Source organism: Bombina bombina, chromosome 2, assembly GCF_027579735.1.
Source record: "Bombina bombina isolate aBomBom1 chromosome 2, aBomBom1.pri, whole genome shotgun sequence".
NCBI classification, from domain to species: domain Eukaryota; kingdom Metazoa; phylum Chordata; class Amphibia; order Anura; family Bombinatoridae; genus Bombina; species Bombina bombina.
Window position 1 is genome coordinate 1202670016 of NC_069500.1, and position 18455 is coordinate 1202688470.

The 18455-nt window shown below is 37.6% G+C and overlaps 1 protein-coding gene across 2 annotated transcripts in view; it reads right to left on the reverse strand.

Annotated features, from left to right (window-relative positions):
• Positions 1–18455, reverse strand: part of SLC7A2 (solute carrier family 7 member 2) — a 189279-nt gene that overhangs the window by 9376 nt on the left and 161448 nt on the right. For both annotated transcript variants that reach the window (XM_053703918.1, XM_053703919.1), the window contains exons 9-11: positions 17601–17806; positions 16289–16455; positions 12806–12914 (exon numbers count right to left, since the gene is read on the reverse strand). In XM_053703918.1, coding sequence (XP_053559893.1) covers positions 12806–12914; positions 16289–16455; positions 17601–17806 — 482 coding nt within the window. The remainder of the gene's footprint in view (positions 1–12805; positions 12915–16288; positions 16456–17600; positions 17807–18455) is intronic.

Here is an 18455-nt window from a genome sequence, read left to right on the forward strand (position 1 = left end):
TGGAGATTGCAAAAGCCTCCATTAATCAATAAACATTCCTTAAATATTTTTTCACTAAACTCTTCTTCTTAAATCACTTCTCCTGAAGCCCAGTTCTGTAGGAATAAACTGTTTATTTCTTCTCTAGAAGTAATGTTTCCACTGCTATCCACAGTTGAAAAAATATTTTTATAAAGCTCTATGAAACAAAAAGATAAGATTTGACGTGACTAGGCCCTTACTCAGGTCTGAAACATTTTTTTGTAAAATGAAGCTAGAAGTGTTATTTTAAACTTGAAGATCCGTGTTCTACCCAACTTCTCCATTCTAATCAATCAGAATTCCCATGTGAAACGCACCGCATAGCTTTGAGATTTCAAAACCTTTTAAAATTGTTCAAAAACTTTAGAATAACCCCATTATCAACCTTTTCAAATAAATTTGTGCCACAAAAAACCCACATATACCTAACATGGACCAAGATTACAAGTTGTGCGCTAAACCAGGTGCATAAATGACGCAAAAAATTATCTGTATTGCACTCTCCATAGCGCTGCCATTACAAGTTACTGAAACACCTTCTTTTGTTGTGCGGTATGGTGCGTTAAGGCCGGACTTGACGTGCACATTTTCCCCCATAGACATCAATGGAGAGAAAGTGCTAGACAAAAAAAATTAACACCTGCGATCGAGGAATGGCGATCTCCGTAACGCAATTCCTATTGATGTCTATGGGGAAAAGAAAGTTATGTAAAACCTAACACCCTAACATAAACCCCTTGTCTCAATACCCCTAATCCGGCGCCCCCTAACATCGCAACACTAAATAAAGTGATTAACCCCCACAGCGCTACTACTATAATAAACCTATTAACCCCTAAACCGCCGGCCCTCCCACATAGCTACTACTATAATAAACCCTACTAACCCCTAAACTGCCGGCCCCCACATCGCTACAACTATAATAAACTTAACCACCCCTAAACCGGTGGCCCAACACATCGCTACTACTATAATAAACCTATTAAACCCTAAACCGCCAGCCCCCACATCTCTACTAATAAAATAAACCTATTAATACCTAAACCGCCATCCCCCACAACACAATAAACCTTATTAAACTATTAACCCCTAAACCGCCATCCCCCCACAATGCAAATAACTACTTTAATCACTAAGCCCCCTAACCTAACACCCCCTAAATTAACCCTAATTACATAAAATAAAAAAATACTAAGTTAAAATTAAAATAAAAAATCCTAACATCAATTTAAAAAAATCCCCCCCAAAGATTAAATTAAAAACATAATTTATGCTTACCTCATAAATTTATTTATTTCCGGATATGGTGAGTCCACAACGTCATCAATTACTAGTGGGAAAAACTCTCCTGTCCAGCAGGAGGCGGCAAAGAGCACCACAACAAAGCTGTTAAATACCACCCCCCTTCCCATAATCCCCAGTCATTCGACCAAAGGGAAATGGAAAAAGGAATAATACAAAGGTGTAGAGGTGCTTGAGGTTTAGTAAAAAATAACTGTCTTAAATATAAGGGTGGGGTTGTGGACTCACCATATCCGGAAATAAATAAATTTATCAGGTAAACATAAATTATGTTTTCTTTCCTAAGATATGGTGAGTCCACAACGTCATCAATTACTAGTGGGAACCAATACCCAAGCTAGAGGACACGGATGACTAAGGGAGAGAAAAAGACAGGTGGACCTGAACAGAAGGCACCAACGCTTGAAGAACCTTCCTCCCAAAAGAAGCCTCAGCTGAGGCAAAAGTATCAAATTTATAACATTTTGAAAAAGTGTGCAGAGAGGACCAAGTTGCAGCTTTGCAAATCTGATCCACAGAAGCTTCATTTCTGAAAGCCCAAGAAGACAAGACAGCCCTAGTGGAATGAGCTGTAATTCTCTCAGGAGGCTGCTGTCCAGCAGTCTCATAAGCAAAACGAATCATAATTCTCAACCAAAAGGAAAGAGAAGTAGCAGTAGCCTTCTGACCCTTACGCTTTCCCGAGAAACAAACAAAAAGGGCAGAAGACTGGCGAAAATCTTTAGTCGCCTGTAAATAGAATTTTAAAGCACACACTACATCCAATTTGTGCAACAACGCTCCTTATGAGAAGAAGGATTGGGACAGAAAGAAGTAACAAAAATTTCCTGATTAATATTCCTAACCGAAAGCACTTTAGGAAGAAAACCTAACCTAGTACGTAGGACCACCTTATCCGCATGAAAGATAAGGTAAGGAGAATCATACTGCAAAGCTGAGAGTTCCGAAACTCTCCTCGCAGAAGAAATAGCAACAAAGAAAGCCCAAGAAGACAAGACAGCCCTAGTGGAATGAGCTGTAATTCTCTCAGGAGGCTGCTGTCTAGCAGTCTCATAAGCAAAACTAATCATAATTCTCAACCAAAAGGAAAGAGAAGTAGCAGTAGCCTTCTGACCCTTAGGCTTTCCAGAGAAACAAACAAAAAGGGCAGAAGACTGGCGAAAATCTTTGGTCGCCTATAAATAGAACTTTAAAGCACGCACTACATCCAAGTTGTGCAACGACGCTGCTTATGAGAAGAAGGACTGGGACAGAAAGAAGGAACAACAATTTCCTGATTAATATTCCTAACCGAAAACCACTTTAGGAAGAAAACCTAACCTAGTATGTAGGACCACCTTATCCGCCTGAAAGATAAGGAGAATCATACTGCAAAGCTGAGAGTTCCAAAACTCTCCTTGCAGAAGAAATAGCAACAAGAAACAAAACCTTCCAAGATAACTGCTGCAAAACCTTAAGAACAAGGTTAAGACTCCAAGGAGAAGTAACCGACTTAAACACAGGCTTGATTCTGACCAAGGCCTGACAAAAAGATTAAACATCTGGCACGACCACCAAATGCTTATGCAACAGAATAGATAAAGCAGAAATCTGACCTTTCCGAGTACTGACTGACAACCCCTTCTCCAGATCATCCTGGAGAAAAGACAAAATTCTAGGAATCCTAACCCTACTCCAAGAGTAGCCCTTAGATTCACACCATTAAAAGGTATTTATGCCATACCTTATGGTAAATTTTCCGAGTAACAGGCTTACGAGCTTGAATCATGGTCTCAATGACCGATTTAGAAAAACCACGTTTAGACAAAACTAAGCGTTCAATCTCCAAGCAGTCAGTTTCAGAGAAACGAGATTTGGATGGAAGAAAGGACCCTGAGTTAGAAGGTCCTTCCTCAGAGGCAGCCTCCAAGTAAGCAGAGATGACATGTTCACTAGGTCTGCATACCAGATCCTGCGAGACCATGCAGGAGCTATTAGAATTACCGACGCTCTCTCCTGTTTGATACAAGCAATAACTCGTGGAAGAAGAGCAAACGGAGGAAACAGATAAACTAGACCAAACCTCCAAGGCACCGCCAGAGCATCTATCAGAGCTGCCTGCGGATCTCTTGGAAGCTTAGCATTCTGCTGAGACGCCATCAGATCCAACTCCGGCACACCTCACTTGAGGGTAACTTAGAGAACACGTCCGGATGGAGAGCCCACTCCCCGGGATGAAAAGTCTGTCTGCTCAGAAAATCTGCTTCCCAATTGTCCACTCCTGGAATGTGGATTGCAGATAGACAACAATCGTGAACTTCCTCCGACTGAATAATCCAAGCCACCTCCCTCATGGCTAAGGAACTCAGAGTTCCTCCCTGGTGGTTGATGTAAGCTACAGAGGTGATATTGTCCGACTGAAATCTGATAAATTGGGCTAAAGCCAACTGAGGCCAAGTTATCAGAGAATTGTAAATCGCTCTCAACTCCAAGATGTTTATGGGAAGAGCAGACTCCTCCCGAGTCCATAATCCCTGCGCCTTTAACAAGTCCCAGACTGCTCCCCAGGCTAACAGGCTGGCATCCGTGGTCACAATCACCCAAGAAGGTCTCCGGAAGCATGTGCCCTGAGACAGATGTTCCTGAGAAAACCACCATGGAAGAGAGTCTCTTTTTAATACGTCTAGATCTATCCTCTGGAACAGATCCAAATGGTTTCCGTTCCATTGCTTTAGCATGCACAATTGCAGAGCTCTCAAATGGAATCAAGCAAAGGGAATGACGTCCATGGAAGCGACCATCAAACCAATTACTTCCATACATTGGGCTACAGATGGCCGAACAGTAGACTGAAGTGAGAGGCAAGCACAGAGAATTTTGGATTTCCTGACCTCCGTCAGAAAAATCTTCATAGATAAGAAATCTATTATAGTCCCTAAGAACACCACCCTTGTAGCTGGAACAAGGGAACTCTTTCCCAGTTTTTCTTTCCAACTGTGGGAACGTAGAAAAGACGTAGACATCGAAAATGTCGTCTAAGTAAGGTGCCACTGCAATTCCCAGAGAACTGATCACTGCCAAGAGAGCCCCTACAATTTTTGAGAAAATTCTGGGAGCTGTGGCAAGGCCAAACGGAAGAGCCACAAACTAAAAATGTTTGTCTAGAAAAGCGAATCTCAGAAATTTGTGATGATCCCTGTGAATAGGAACATGAATATAAGCGTCCTTTAGGTTTATGGTCGTCATAAAATGACCTTCCTAAACCATAGGAAGAATCGACCGAATGGTCTCCATTTTGAAGGACGGCACTCTGAGAAACCTGTTGAGAAACTTTAGGTCTAAAATGGAACGAAAAGTTCCCTCTACAAACAGACTGGAAAAATCACTCCCAGAGAGAAAAGATCCTCAACGCAGTTCAAGAATGCCTCTTTTTTTACCTGATCTGCAGATAACCTTTAGAGGTGAAACCTGCCCCTGGGAGGGAGAAAATTAAATTCTATCTTGTAACCCTGAGAAATAATGCCCACAGCCCAAGGATCTGGGACATCTTGTAACCACTCCCGAAAAAACAGGGAAAGTCTGCCCACCACTTGATCCGATTCCGGACCGAGGGCAGACACATCATGCTGACTAAGACTCAGCTGAGGGTTTCTTAGATTGCTTCCCGTAGCTCCAGGACTGACTGGGTCTCCAAGAGGACTTAGATTGCTCCTGTTTGGAAGCGGAGGAGGAAAGCTTTTGACCTTTGAAATTACGAAAGGAACGAAAATTATTTTGATGTCTCTTAAATCTAATCTTGTCTTGTGGTAGAAAAGATCCTTTTCCACCCATAACATCAGATATTATTTCTGCCAGTCCAGGCCCAAACAAAGTCTTACCCTTGTAAGGAAGCGCAAAAGCTTAGACTTGGAGGAAACATCAGCTAACCAAGACTTAAGCCACAAAGCCCTGCGAGCCAAGACAGAGAAACCAGACAGCTTGGCCCCTAATTTAATAACTTGCATATTAGCTTCAGAAATAAAAGAATTGGCTAACTTAAGAGTCTTAATCCTATCCTGAATTTCCTTCAACAAAGTCTCCTCTAAAATAGATTCAGATAAAGTATTGCAGCAATAAGATGCTGCACTTATCACTGTGGTAATACAAACTGCAAGTTGCCATTGAAGACCCTGATGCACATACATCTTCTTTAAATATACTTCCAGCTTTTTATCCATTGGATCCTTAAAAGAGCAAATATCCTCTATAGGGATCATAGTTCTCTTACTAAGAGAAGAAACAGCCCCTTCTACTTTTGGCACCGTGCGCCAAGAATCCTTAATGGATTCAGCAATAGGAAACATCTTCTTAAAAACTGAAGACGGGAGAAAAACGGAATCCCTGTTTTTTCCCATTCCTGCGCAATAATCTCCACCACTCAATCTGGAACAGGAAACACTTCCATAAAGGAAGAGACATCATAGAATCTATTAAGCTTACTAGATTTCTTAGGGTTAACTACAACAGGAGAGTCAGAATCATCAAAAGTAGTGAAAACCTCTTAATAAAACATGAAGGTGTTCAAGCTTAAACCTAAAGCTTACTTTTTCCACCTCAGACAAAAGATTAACACTGTCAGAATCAGACATTTCACCCTCAGAAGGAACATCCTCCGTAGAATTATGAGGAGGATCAACCTGTATAGAAGATGCTGAAACAGGAACTTTACAATCTATTAAGTGTTTAGTTTTCCTCTTGCGTTTTCCTAAAACAAAAAAAGGCAGATAAAGCTTCAGATACTGCAGAAGATATCTGAGCAGCAAAATCTGCAGGCAAATATACCCCACCAGGAGGTTGAGAGAAACCGCAGGGCACTGCATGTGACGCCATAGAGGCTTGGGACGTTTGAGGAGAAGGCTGCGGCATTGCCTGAACAGCACCATCCTGAGAGACATTAGGCTCATAAGTCAAATATTTCTCTTTATATTGTAGCGTACTAGCTAAACAAGTAGGACAAAATTGCAAAGGAGAAACAATTTGCGCCTCTAAACATAATAAACATTTATTAAAAATAATATCATCATTATCCATGTCCATAGCTAAGAAAAATCAGTCTCAGAAAATAAATATGAATAAAGGACAACTCACACTTTAAGAGAAACAAAAAAAGCAAAAAGATGTTAAAAAAAAAGCTAAGTTTGACAACCTCTACACCTCAGCAGTGAGGTGCCTACCGCAATTTCAGGGGACTTGAAGAGGACACAGAGACTGCCACACAACTGCATATACACTGAGACAGACTGCAGCAACAACACAGAGACGCCGATCCGTTCCATATAACAAACACAAGGATCACATGACCAGCACATCCGGCAAAGCACAGACAAGAAAAAAGGCACGCAAATTTGAAAAAGACATAGCAACAACCATTACCACAGAAACAAACATTTCCAAAAAATTAAAAATTTAACAGCACCCAGTCTTAATGTGCAAATCCCAAATCACATAGTGCCTGCATACTGCCTATCAAATCCTATTCAAAGGATTACTAAATCACATAAATAAAAAATAAATAATGGATCTTTTAAAAGTGCAAAAGTCTCCTATACCTAGAAGACAAAAAAAGCACTTACCTGCACTCTAGCTGTCCGGTAGGAAGACAGCTCACAAGGCGTAAAAGGACCCAAACTCCTAACAGAGACCAGTGGAAAAAAAGAAAGAACAGAGTAACCAACTCTAGCTTTCTACATTTAGGGCAACAATATGTTAGGAAACAAAGTAAGCACCACTTTACAACTTCCTAACTGCTTAAAAGCCACCACTACTCTGCGGCAGAGGTTGACATGGACTATGGCTATACCCAAATCCTTGCTTGCAGAGAAAACTATCCACATAAAGGATTTAATTTCTCCAGAAACCAAACTTCACCGCCTCCATTGACAAAGGCAAAGAGAATGACTGAGGGTTATGGGAAGGGGAGTGGTATTTAACAGCTTTGCTGTGGTGTTCTTTGCCGCCTCCTGCTGGACAGGAGAGATATTCCCACTAGTAATTGATAATGTTGTGGACTCACCATATCTTAGGAAATAAATAAATCTAAGGGGCGGAGCTTGGCCTTCAGTGAAATGGCTGCATAGGAAGACAGCTCCCAGGACCACGCTACCCAAACCCCACAAAAGAGAGCTCGCCAGCAACATCTGGTGAAACAAGTGGCGAGTGCCACGTAAGCCGCAAGATTCAGAGCCAATACCAGACTAGGCCGCAGGCGGGCTGTGCATTACCACGCACACCCTTGAATAACTCTGACTGCCACAAAGAAGCACCGCCAAACACCTGGTAAGGCCTAACTTAATGGGTCACAGAGTGTTTCCTAATAGTACCACACCCTGCAGTTCACAGTCATTGCTGTGACAACTACCCTGGACATTTTATTCTAGAACACAGCACTCAGCGGACACTAAGGACTACTTTCTAAAGGTCAGTGTAACCAGCAACAAGTGGATAACATACATACATACACAGGTTTGACAGGCCATCTCACGCAGCAAGCTCAACCTACTGTTATCATATATAACTGATCTGCATGGACCCTTCCAAGACACCACAGTTAATATAATATGCCAGGACGCAAATCTAATAAACCAGACAGCCATTCTAATTTTAAAATGCTACACAATATTTGAAACCGCCAGAGCCTAATTTGGCCTTCCCTGACACTGCCTCTAACAACCATCCGCAACCAGAAGGACTACAGAATCAACCCTCCATGGTACCCAATCCATTAAGTCTCACTAAGGAATATCTAAAATCTCTCTCCACCAAATAAATCATGTCAGAAGTGAAAACTTGGTATGCTGATCTTAAAGGAACTTGACAAGGGTGATGCAGAGAGTTACAAATTTTGAAGAAAACTATAATACCACATATAATAATATCCAATATATATCCCGCCTAGTATATGAACAAGATGAGACCATACATCATCTCTTAGAAAAGGTGGAAGACTTGGATAACAGGGGAAGGAGGGACAACCTCCGAATTCAGGGAATACCAGAGTCCATACAACCAGCGGCATTAGAAGGCTGTCTCCAAGCATTGTTTCGGACTGTGTGGAGAGATAATAGTGCCCCAGAAATGGCTATTGAAAGAGCACACCGTGCTATGTCCCAAATAAGATATTGGGAATCAGAACATAAAAGAAACCCCACCTCAACAACTGCATTGAGCTCACTGACAAAAACAAGGGATGAGCTCAATAAACACCTTATAAATGAATACCAACGTAAAGCAACATTGATGTAAATGATAAAGCGGGCTTTTCCCTGGCCAAGGCACTAAGACAGAAACAACTGAACACGAGCATGAGCACGTAAAACCAGCTCACTTTCCCACAGCGCTGGTATTACAGGTTTTCATAAACCCAGCGTCAACAGGCAAGAAGTGAGAGTAGAGCAAAATTGAGCTCCATACCACCCTCCAATACCAGCGCTGCTGAAAGTGATCTGGTTTTACGTGCTCGTGCACGATTTCCCCATAGACATCAATGGGGAGAGCCGGCTGAAAAAAAGTAACACCTGCAAAAAATCTGCATAAAGCTGCGTAACGCAGCCCAATTGATTCCTATGGGGAAACAAATTTTATGTTTACACCTAACACCCTAACACGAACCCCGAGTCTAAACACCCCTAATCTTACACTTATTAACCCCTAACCTGCCGCCCCCGACATCGCCGACACCTACATGATACTTAACCCCTAATCTGCTGCTCCGAACATCGCCACCACTATAATAAACATATTAACCCCTAAACCTCCGCACTCCCGCCTTGCAAACACTAGTTAAATATGATTAACCCCTAATCTGCCGCCCCTAACATCGCCGCCACCTACCTACATTTATTAACCCCTAATCTGCCACCCCCAACGTCGCTGCCACTATACTAAATTTATTAACCCCTAAACATAAGTCTAACCCTAACACCCCCTAACTTTAATATAATTAAAATAAATCTAAATAAAACCTACTATCTTTACCTAAATAATTCCTATTTAAAACTAAATACTTACCTGTAAAATAAACCCTAAGCTAGCTACAATATAACTAATAGTTACATTGTAGCTAGCTTGGGTTTATTTTTATTTTACAGGCAAGTTTGTATTTATTTTAACTACGTAGAATAGCTACTAAATAGTTATTAAATATTTACTAACTACCTAGTTAAAATAAATACAAATTTACCTCTAAAAGAAAACCTAACCTGTCTTACACTAACACCTAACATTTCTCTACAATTAAATAAATTAAAATTAAATACAATTACCTAAATTACAAAAAAAACCCCCACTAAATTACACAAAATAAAAAAAGAAATTATCAGATATTTAAACTAATTACACCTAATCTAATAGCCCTATCAAAATAAAAAAAGCCGCCCCCCCCAAAATAAAAAAAAACCCTAGCCTAAACTACCAATAGCCATTAAAAGGGCCTTTTGCGGGCATTGCCCCAAAGAAATCAGCTCTTTTACCTGTAAAAAAAAAAATACAAACAACCTCTCAACAGTAAAACCCACCCCCCACACACCCAACCCCCCAAATAAAATCCTAACTAAAAAAACCTAAGCTCCCCATTGCCCTTAAAAGGGCATTTAGCTCTTTTTCAGCCCAACAGCCCTAATCTAAAAATAAAACCCACCCAAAAAAAACATAAAAAAAACTAACACTAACCCCCGAAGATCCACTTACAGTTTTGAAGACCGGACATCCATCCTCAATGAAGCCGGGAGAAGTCTTCATCCAAGCCGGCAGAAGTGGTCCTCCAGATGGGCAGAAGTCTTCATCCAGACGGCATCTTCTATCTTCATCCATCCGGCACGGAACGGCTCCATCTTCAAGAAATCCAGCGCGGAGCATCCTCTTCTTCAGACGACTAACGACGAATGAAGGTTCTTTTAAATGACGTCATCCAAGATGGCATCCCTTGAATTACGATTGGCTGATAGAATTCTATCAGCCAATCAGAATTAAAGGTGAAAAAATCCTATAGTGTTTATTTTTCACACAACATGACTGAAGAACAGGCCACGGCATCACATGACAGTACTTGCAATCATTAACATAGGGACCATGACATAGGGACAATAAACTGAAATTTACTTCAGGTTGAGAGGCCTACGCTATTTTATGAGGCTTTAAGAACCACTTCTAAATCATTGTTTTTTTCTTTCTTTTCCTGTAATGCTTCTTTAATTCATGTTCACATAGCTACGAGGGCTGGAATGCCCATATGGACAATGATCTCCTTTTCAGATCAGAATTTTCTTTTAAGGACGTTATACAGCTGTTAACCATATCTTGTATAAGGCACTGGTTGCCAACATGCCATTCACATCTTGTAAACGCAATTTACTGAATATTTTGTACCTTGTAACTGACAATAACAATAAAGCGCTTTTAAAACTTAAAAAAAGAGAGAAATTGATGTTTTTTTAGATTAGGGATTTTTTTTATTTTAATGGGCTGCAAAAGAGCTGATTGCCCTCTTAAGTGCAATGCCCATACAAATGTGTGTGTGGGGGTTTTATTTTTAGAGGGTAACTTGTGCTTTATTTTGGTAGAAGAGCTGATCACTTTAGGGCAATGCCATACAAAAGGCCCTTTTAAGGGCCATTGGTAGCTTAGTGTTAGATTGGGGGGGGGGTTTATTTGGGGGGGCTTTTTTATTTTTATAGGGGTATAAGATTAGGTTTTTTGTTTTTATTTTTGATAATTTGGTTTATTTTTTCTGTAATTTTATATTTATTTATTTTAAATTTAATCTTAGTTTTTTATTTTTTTTAAGTAATGTTAGGATTTTTTATTTTAATTTTAACTTAGTATTTTTTTATTTTATGTAATTGTGGTTAATTTAGGGGGTGTTAGGTGAGGGGTCTTAGTGATTAAATTAGTTATTTACGTTTTGGGGTATGGCGCCTTAGGGGTTAATAGTTTAATTAGGTTTATTGCGTTGTGGGGGTGGCGGTTTAGGGGTTAATAGTGTAATTAGGTTTATTGCCTTGTGGGGGATGGTGGTTAAGGGGTTACTAGTTTTAGTTCAGTAGTAGCAATTAGGGGGACCGGCGGTTTAAGGGTAAATAAGGTTTATTTAGTGTTGGCGATGTGGGTGGGTGGCAGTTTTGGGGTTAATAAATTTATTATACTATTTGCGATGGGGGGGGTTAGGGGTTAATAGGTAGTTTATGGGTGTTAGTGTACTTTGTAACATTTTAGTTATGAGTTTTGTGAAACATTTTTGTTTCGCAAAATCCATAACTACTGGTTTCAGGTAGCGGCAGTATAGACTATAATGCTAGGGTAATAGCCGGACCAAACATAACCTGTAATACAGGCGGAATGAAAATTCCACACTCAAATTAATTTTTTGAGTGCGAAATGGAGAGTTGAGTAAAGGCTAAAACGCTAGCGGTATAGCCGAACCACCGGGACTTGTAATACGGGAGACTTGCATATTCTGTGCGCAATGGTAAATCTTTCAGTGGTATAGTGGTACCGCAAAACTTGTTATTTTGCAGATTGCGACTGCAGCTAAAGGATTTTTGCCAATGAGTATAATTTCTTTGCTTATTGAGGGGTCGATCACATGGTTTCTGATTTTTCAGGTTGATATCAAGTTTTGAAGTTCGGACGATTTTGTCATTGTGTTTTTCGAGTGATCACAATCCCCAATTGCTTCTGTCCATAAAAAGCTTCTGCCTTGAAATACTTTCTACAGATAACCTCTAACAAATGTGTTTTCGGTTGTTAACTTCTTGTTATGGGTATCAGATATGGACATTATATTATTATATTTTTATTATATTATATATTGATAATACTGGAACAGTGGTTATTATACTTATTTAATATTCATCAATTAGGAAGAATGCATTTTTCAGTTTCCCAAGATTTGGATTTTCAATCAAGAACAACTGTATGGAAATTGGAAAATTAATATCTTGCAGATGAAAATGCCCACAGCTTATACCATCTTCATAAAAGGATTTTAAAAAATCAAACCATATAAATCATGAAAGTGCAAGCTTATGAGTTTAGCTCCATTGAAACAACGGAACTGCTACAATCTCACCAAATGTTTATACTCTCACGATACAGAACAAGGTTTTACTTCACAGAATAACGGCTTTTAAAAAAAAAATATTTTGAAAAAATCTTAGAAAACTTGTCTTCCGTAACGTGGATATTTTCTTTATATTTTTTAAAGGAATATAACAAATTTTACACCCTATCTTCTATACAATGCTTTTTTATAATTTGAAAATAACTACATACACTGAAAATTGTCAGTTGTTTGTATTAAATATGATTCCATTGCTTTAGATTGCATAAAAATATTAGAAAGAGTTGTTATTTAGACTTCAAACTGTTGCCTAATGCACATTGAGATATATGATCCGTATATATACTCCAGATTAATCCATTAATTCTAGTGCACAATACAATTGCGAAAATATTAGTTACTGCTTACCTAATGCCATCCAGGCACTAAATCTTATCCAGGTGTCTCCGCTTAACTGAACCATCAAGTAAACATTTACCAAGACACTAAAAACTGGAAGACATGGAAGACATGGAACCTGGATATAAAAAAATAAAAAGGATGATAAAACATTGCTTGCCTAATAAAACGATGGGGACATTTTTTACATGATATTATCAGGGTATAAGTACAGAAAAATATTAGTATTTTATTGTATTTTTGTCCTAAGCAAATTAGTACTTTGCAATTAGTATTCAAGAATAAATTATTTAGAACTGAGGCAAATCTCTTGTGATATTGACATTTATATGAATATCCTGTTCACACTACATTGGTGTATACATTTTTAAAACTGTTGTGACACCATATATTTTATTCAAAAAGTTACATCCTAACACACATCTGTGATGTATTTTTCTTTTAACAATTGACATCTAATATTAATTTATTAATATGATCCTGGTAGTGTTTCTAATATTGCTCCTGCTGGGGTATTTAAATAAGGGGATTTATTAAAATACCATTCATAATCATGTTAAAATAGCATATAAGCCCTTGCTCACCCTCTCAGTCCCCCTCTCCCTTGCACACAGGCACCTTCTCTTATCCCCTCTCTTTTGCAGATACCGCCTGCTCACCTTCAATATCAACACAATTCTTTGGTGGCATCACATAAACAAAAGTTATTTCTCAGTGTTTCTTTAAACATATATTTCTGCACAACTGATGTCAATGATGACTTCATCAACAATGTAATGTGTGATGTCATGAGTGATGCAATTGATTAAGTCATGCAAAGCTCCCAAGAGTGGAGTGGAGGCAGTTTAAGTTAGGAATTTGCTTGCTTTTAAAAATTTTATAGAAAACAAACTCTGGCTTTAACATAAGTGCTTTTTTACCAATTTTTCCTTGTTTTTCCCTTAAAAATTAAAACAAATATAATCTACAGATACATTTTAAAATGTAAAAAGGCAGCTTTAGAAAAAAATACAAAAAACTAAAATAATTATTTTATTAAATTATTTAATTTGTTCTAAAATTAAATAAACAACACACACTTTCATTAGGCAGGAAGGGGCACTAATATGATGTTTTATTATATTATAAATAATAAAAGCAGCGCCAGATCCCAAATAATCTAAGATTATTTAAGCGTCTATAGAGGCTTAAACGTAACAAGATATAAAACAATGTGTAAATAGCAATATTCAAATTTATTATACAAAATGCTGCAAAATACAACAAACAAATATATGCTCATGTATAAAAAATAATAGGATTGGCCAATGTAGATTTAAATTAGTCGAGAACCCCAAAAAATTTAAAAATTGTGAAGTATCCCTAGTCTTGCAAAAGGCTTACATCTAGGACCGAAACGCATCAACCTTCAGTGATTTTCTGCTTAAATGAGTTGTGTTATACAAATGCTTTAACCCAGAGGTAATCTGGTAAGCCTTATTTTAATTTTGTGGGTTTATTTGATTTTAGCAATCTGCATTATTGTTGGTTTATTTTTTAGGTTTTATAAATGTAACATTCGTGCAAGATAACTATATAGGAGATCCTGGACATTCACATTGGAGTGCATCATCACACATTGGAACCTTGAACTATTTTTTTATCAGTAATTCATTAGGGATACTTCACAATTTTTTGCATTTTTTTTGGGGGGGGGGGGGGGTCTGGACTAATTTAAATCTACATTGGCCAATCCTATTTTTTATTTGTGCACATATTTGTTTGTTGTATTTTGTTGCATCTTGAATAATCAATTGTATCTGCTATTTACACATTGTTTTACATCTTGTTACATTTAAGCCTTTATAGGAACTCCCTTTTTGGTAATTATGTATTATATATATATGTAGAAGGATTGTATATAATACACAGTGTGATTTCATTGGGCTGTAGAAAAGTATGGAAATTGTATGTATCTATATCCATCCTTTTATTGAAAGTATGTGTGCCATTTCAAGCAAAATGCTGATATAAGCTGCTTCACTGTCTGAAGTGCTTTCACAACTCATATTCTTTAAGCATGCTACTGCTGCAGAGGTCTCACTGATTTATCCTACCAGCTGTATGCAGGCCAGGTGAAGTTTGTTACTAAACTAGAGGCAAATACAAGCTAAATTGTAGTGAAAACATTTCAGTTAAATTTGTATTTGCCCCTAGTTTAGTTACAAACTTCACCTGCATGCACCTGGTAGGCAAAGTTTGTAACTAAACTATAGAGAAATACAAGTTAAACTGTAGTGAAAACATTTCAGTTTAATTTGTATTTGCTGCTATACATTTATATTAGTGCAAAATTATCCCCTGCTAAGATCACTTCTCCTTGTGATATTCTGTATCTCAGAGAGCTTCACAAGTTTATATGTAAGGCAGCTCTCTCTCTCTGGGACTTCCATGGTCTGTCCTTTTTTTTTTTTTTTTTTTTTTAGAGAATTAAAGGGACATGATACCCAAATGTTGAATCACTTGAAAGTGATGAAGCATATTTGTAAAAAACAAACAAAAAAACAGACTGCAAAGATATTTTACCTCAAACATGCTGCTGTAAAGGGACTTTAGGCAGCCAATCAGGATGCACACCCCAGGACTTGCAAGGGAGTGTGAATCTGGCATGCATGTGCAGCAAAGTCACTTTATTTCCCTCCTCAGTTTAAATAAGTTTACTATGAAACCATGTGAGAGTGCAGCAAAGCCCATGAAATCACAATAAAGCAAAGTGTGACCTTAGCACTGATTACAGACTATCCCTGCTGAGAGATTCCTACACAGCAGATGGATTGTGCTAGAGAAAAACACAAAACTGAGCATGTCAGGTGGTGACATAACTGTACAGCCTGCACTGCTCCAAAAAAATAAGCTAATCTGAATGAAATAACTTAAAAAGCATTAGATCAAGGTAAAAGATATCAGCATGCTAAGTTTTATGAAAATATATACAGCCATGTCAGCTGTAGTACTGTCCAGAAATCCCAATAATACATCAATAGAATTTTTCTGAAACAGAACTTATTTCTACATTAATAACTTAAAAACAACAGTCACTAGTAATAGCTACAAAACTACTAACTTTCATCACATAGATAGATAGTTTTAGCAATTTAATGATCAGTCGTCTTTTTAAAATGTATTTTGTGTTCCTCTCTAACAAGATAGCTTAATAACTACAGTGTCTTAAACTCAATGAGGGAACACATTACTGTTCCAAAACGGTGCAAATATTATTGGAAAGAACATCTAAAATGTGGAAGGTAGGATATATGTTTTGAGCATTTGTTCGAATACATTTTTAAATGTATATTAAAACTAGAAAGCATTTTGCAATCTTATAGATTTGCAAGATAAATTAAACATATTTATAATACAAGTCAAAAGGGTACATTTTAAAAATGGATTTATTAGTATTCAAGTATAAAATCCATACATTTTATTCCACAAGAGAAATCTGAGGTTACTTACCATAAAAGATACTTTATGCGGGTTCTGTGGCTGTCTCCATATAACAAGCACAATTAGAACGATGAGTAAAATAAACAGAATAAGAAGAATAATACTCCACACTTCCAAATTCGCTATGGCCTGCACTCCGTATGTTGTGAGGATGCTCAGTGCACATATAAGAATAGCTGTAGAGAACAGAAAAAAAAATAAACTAGTGTTTCAGTTGGCAAGTACATTAATTTGCACTGCATCGTCTAAGCTTTGTAAGTCTTATTCCACTTAAAGGGATACTAAACCCATTTTTTTTTCTTTCATGATTCAGATAGAGCATGTGATTTTAAGAAACTTCCTAATGTACTCCTAATATCAATTTTTCTTTGTGCTCTTTCTACCTTTATTTAAAAAGCAGGGATGTAAGGCTTAGGAGCCTTCCCATTTTGGTTCAGAACCTGGGTTATGCTTGCTTATTGGTGGCTAAATGGAGTCACCAATAAGCAAGCACTATCCAGGGTGCTGAAACTAAAATGGGCCGGCTCCTAAGCTTTACATTCCTTCTTTTTAAAGGGACAGTCAAGTTCAAAAAAACTTTCATGTTTTAAATAGGGTATGCAATTTTAAACAACTTCCCAATTTACTTTTATCACCAATTTTGCTTTGTTCTCTTGGTATTAGTTGAAAGCTAAAAGTAGGAGGTTCATATGCTAATTCCTTAGACCTTGAATCTCTAATCTGAATACATTTTGACCACTAGAGGGCATTAGTTCACATGTTTCATATAGATAACATTGAGCTCATGCACGTAAAGTGACCTAGGACTGAGCACTGATTGGCTAAACTGCATGTCTGTCAAAAGAACTGAAATAAGGGGGCAGTCAGCAGAAGCTTAGATACAAGATAATTACAGAGGTAAAACGTGTATTATTATAACTGTGTTGGTTATGCAAAACTGGGGAATGGGTAATAAAGGGATTATCTTTCTTTTTAAACAACAAAAATTCTGGTGTGACTGTCCCTTTAAATAAAGATAGCAAGAGAATGAAGAAACATTGATAATAGGAGTAAATTATTCAGATAGAGCATGCAATTTTAAGCAACTTTCTAAACATTTTTGGATTTAGTATCCCTTTAAGTATCATGATTTTTACATTTTTCAAGTCATTTTAAAATAAGACACTGAAGATAGTGGTACAAACACAACAAATAAACAAAATATGCTCCACTACACAGTTAAAGAAGGAGCACACATTTAAACTATAAAATATAGTAGCACTTTTATTAATAACTGTGAACAAGTTATAAGAATCAAAAAGGAAAGGTTGCAAAACCATACCCAGAATTCCAACAAGGGAGCTCACGATAAAAGCAGACTGATCAGTTGGTATGCTTGGAGTGTTTATTAAACTGTGGAAACTGAAACGTTGTTCTTGCAGGATAATAATCTGAGACTCGTTCATCATTGACTCTCTCTCAGATGCCGACAACATTTCTTTTTCAGTATCACATTTGGGCTTTTCATAACCTACACCAGGTTGGTACCTAGCCACAAAAAAAAAATCACTTTAGACTTTATTTGTGCAGAAAAAAGAGTCAGCTTAATATGGTTCAAATAATGACTCCACTGCAGTACATTAAAGGGACAGTTTTCCCAACTATTTTCTCCCCTTTAAATTGTTCCCAATTATCCATTTTACCTGCTGGAGTGTATTAAATAATTTACAAATAGCTCCTTTACCCCTATTTTGGCACTCAAAATAGCTGATCTTGCCTGTGGTATCACAACCTATACTGAAAGTTTCTATACTGGAGTCTAGGCTATTGATAAGCGCAAGTAAACACAGCCAGCAGAAGAAATTACACTCCCAGTGGGGTGCAGGATTGTAATAAAATGATAATTTTCCATTGTATTGAGCTCTATATTACAGATACTTACAAATATAAGATAAGGAAGCATGACTGTGTATTCAAAGTAATAACATAATGAGATATGATATTACCTGCAAGCTCAACCTATTCTAAAAGGTTGTGGTTTAAAAACAAAAAAACAGCTACATTTATATACACAAACCTGAAAATGCAATTTCTCATACATTCCATACTCTGCAGCTGGTATAACAAGTCATTAAAAATACATTAATGGAAAAGAAATGTATACAGTGTACTGTCCCTTTAATGCACACAATTCCTT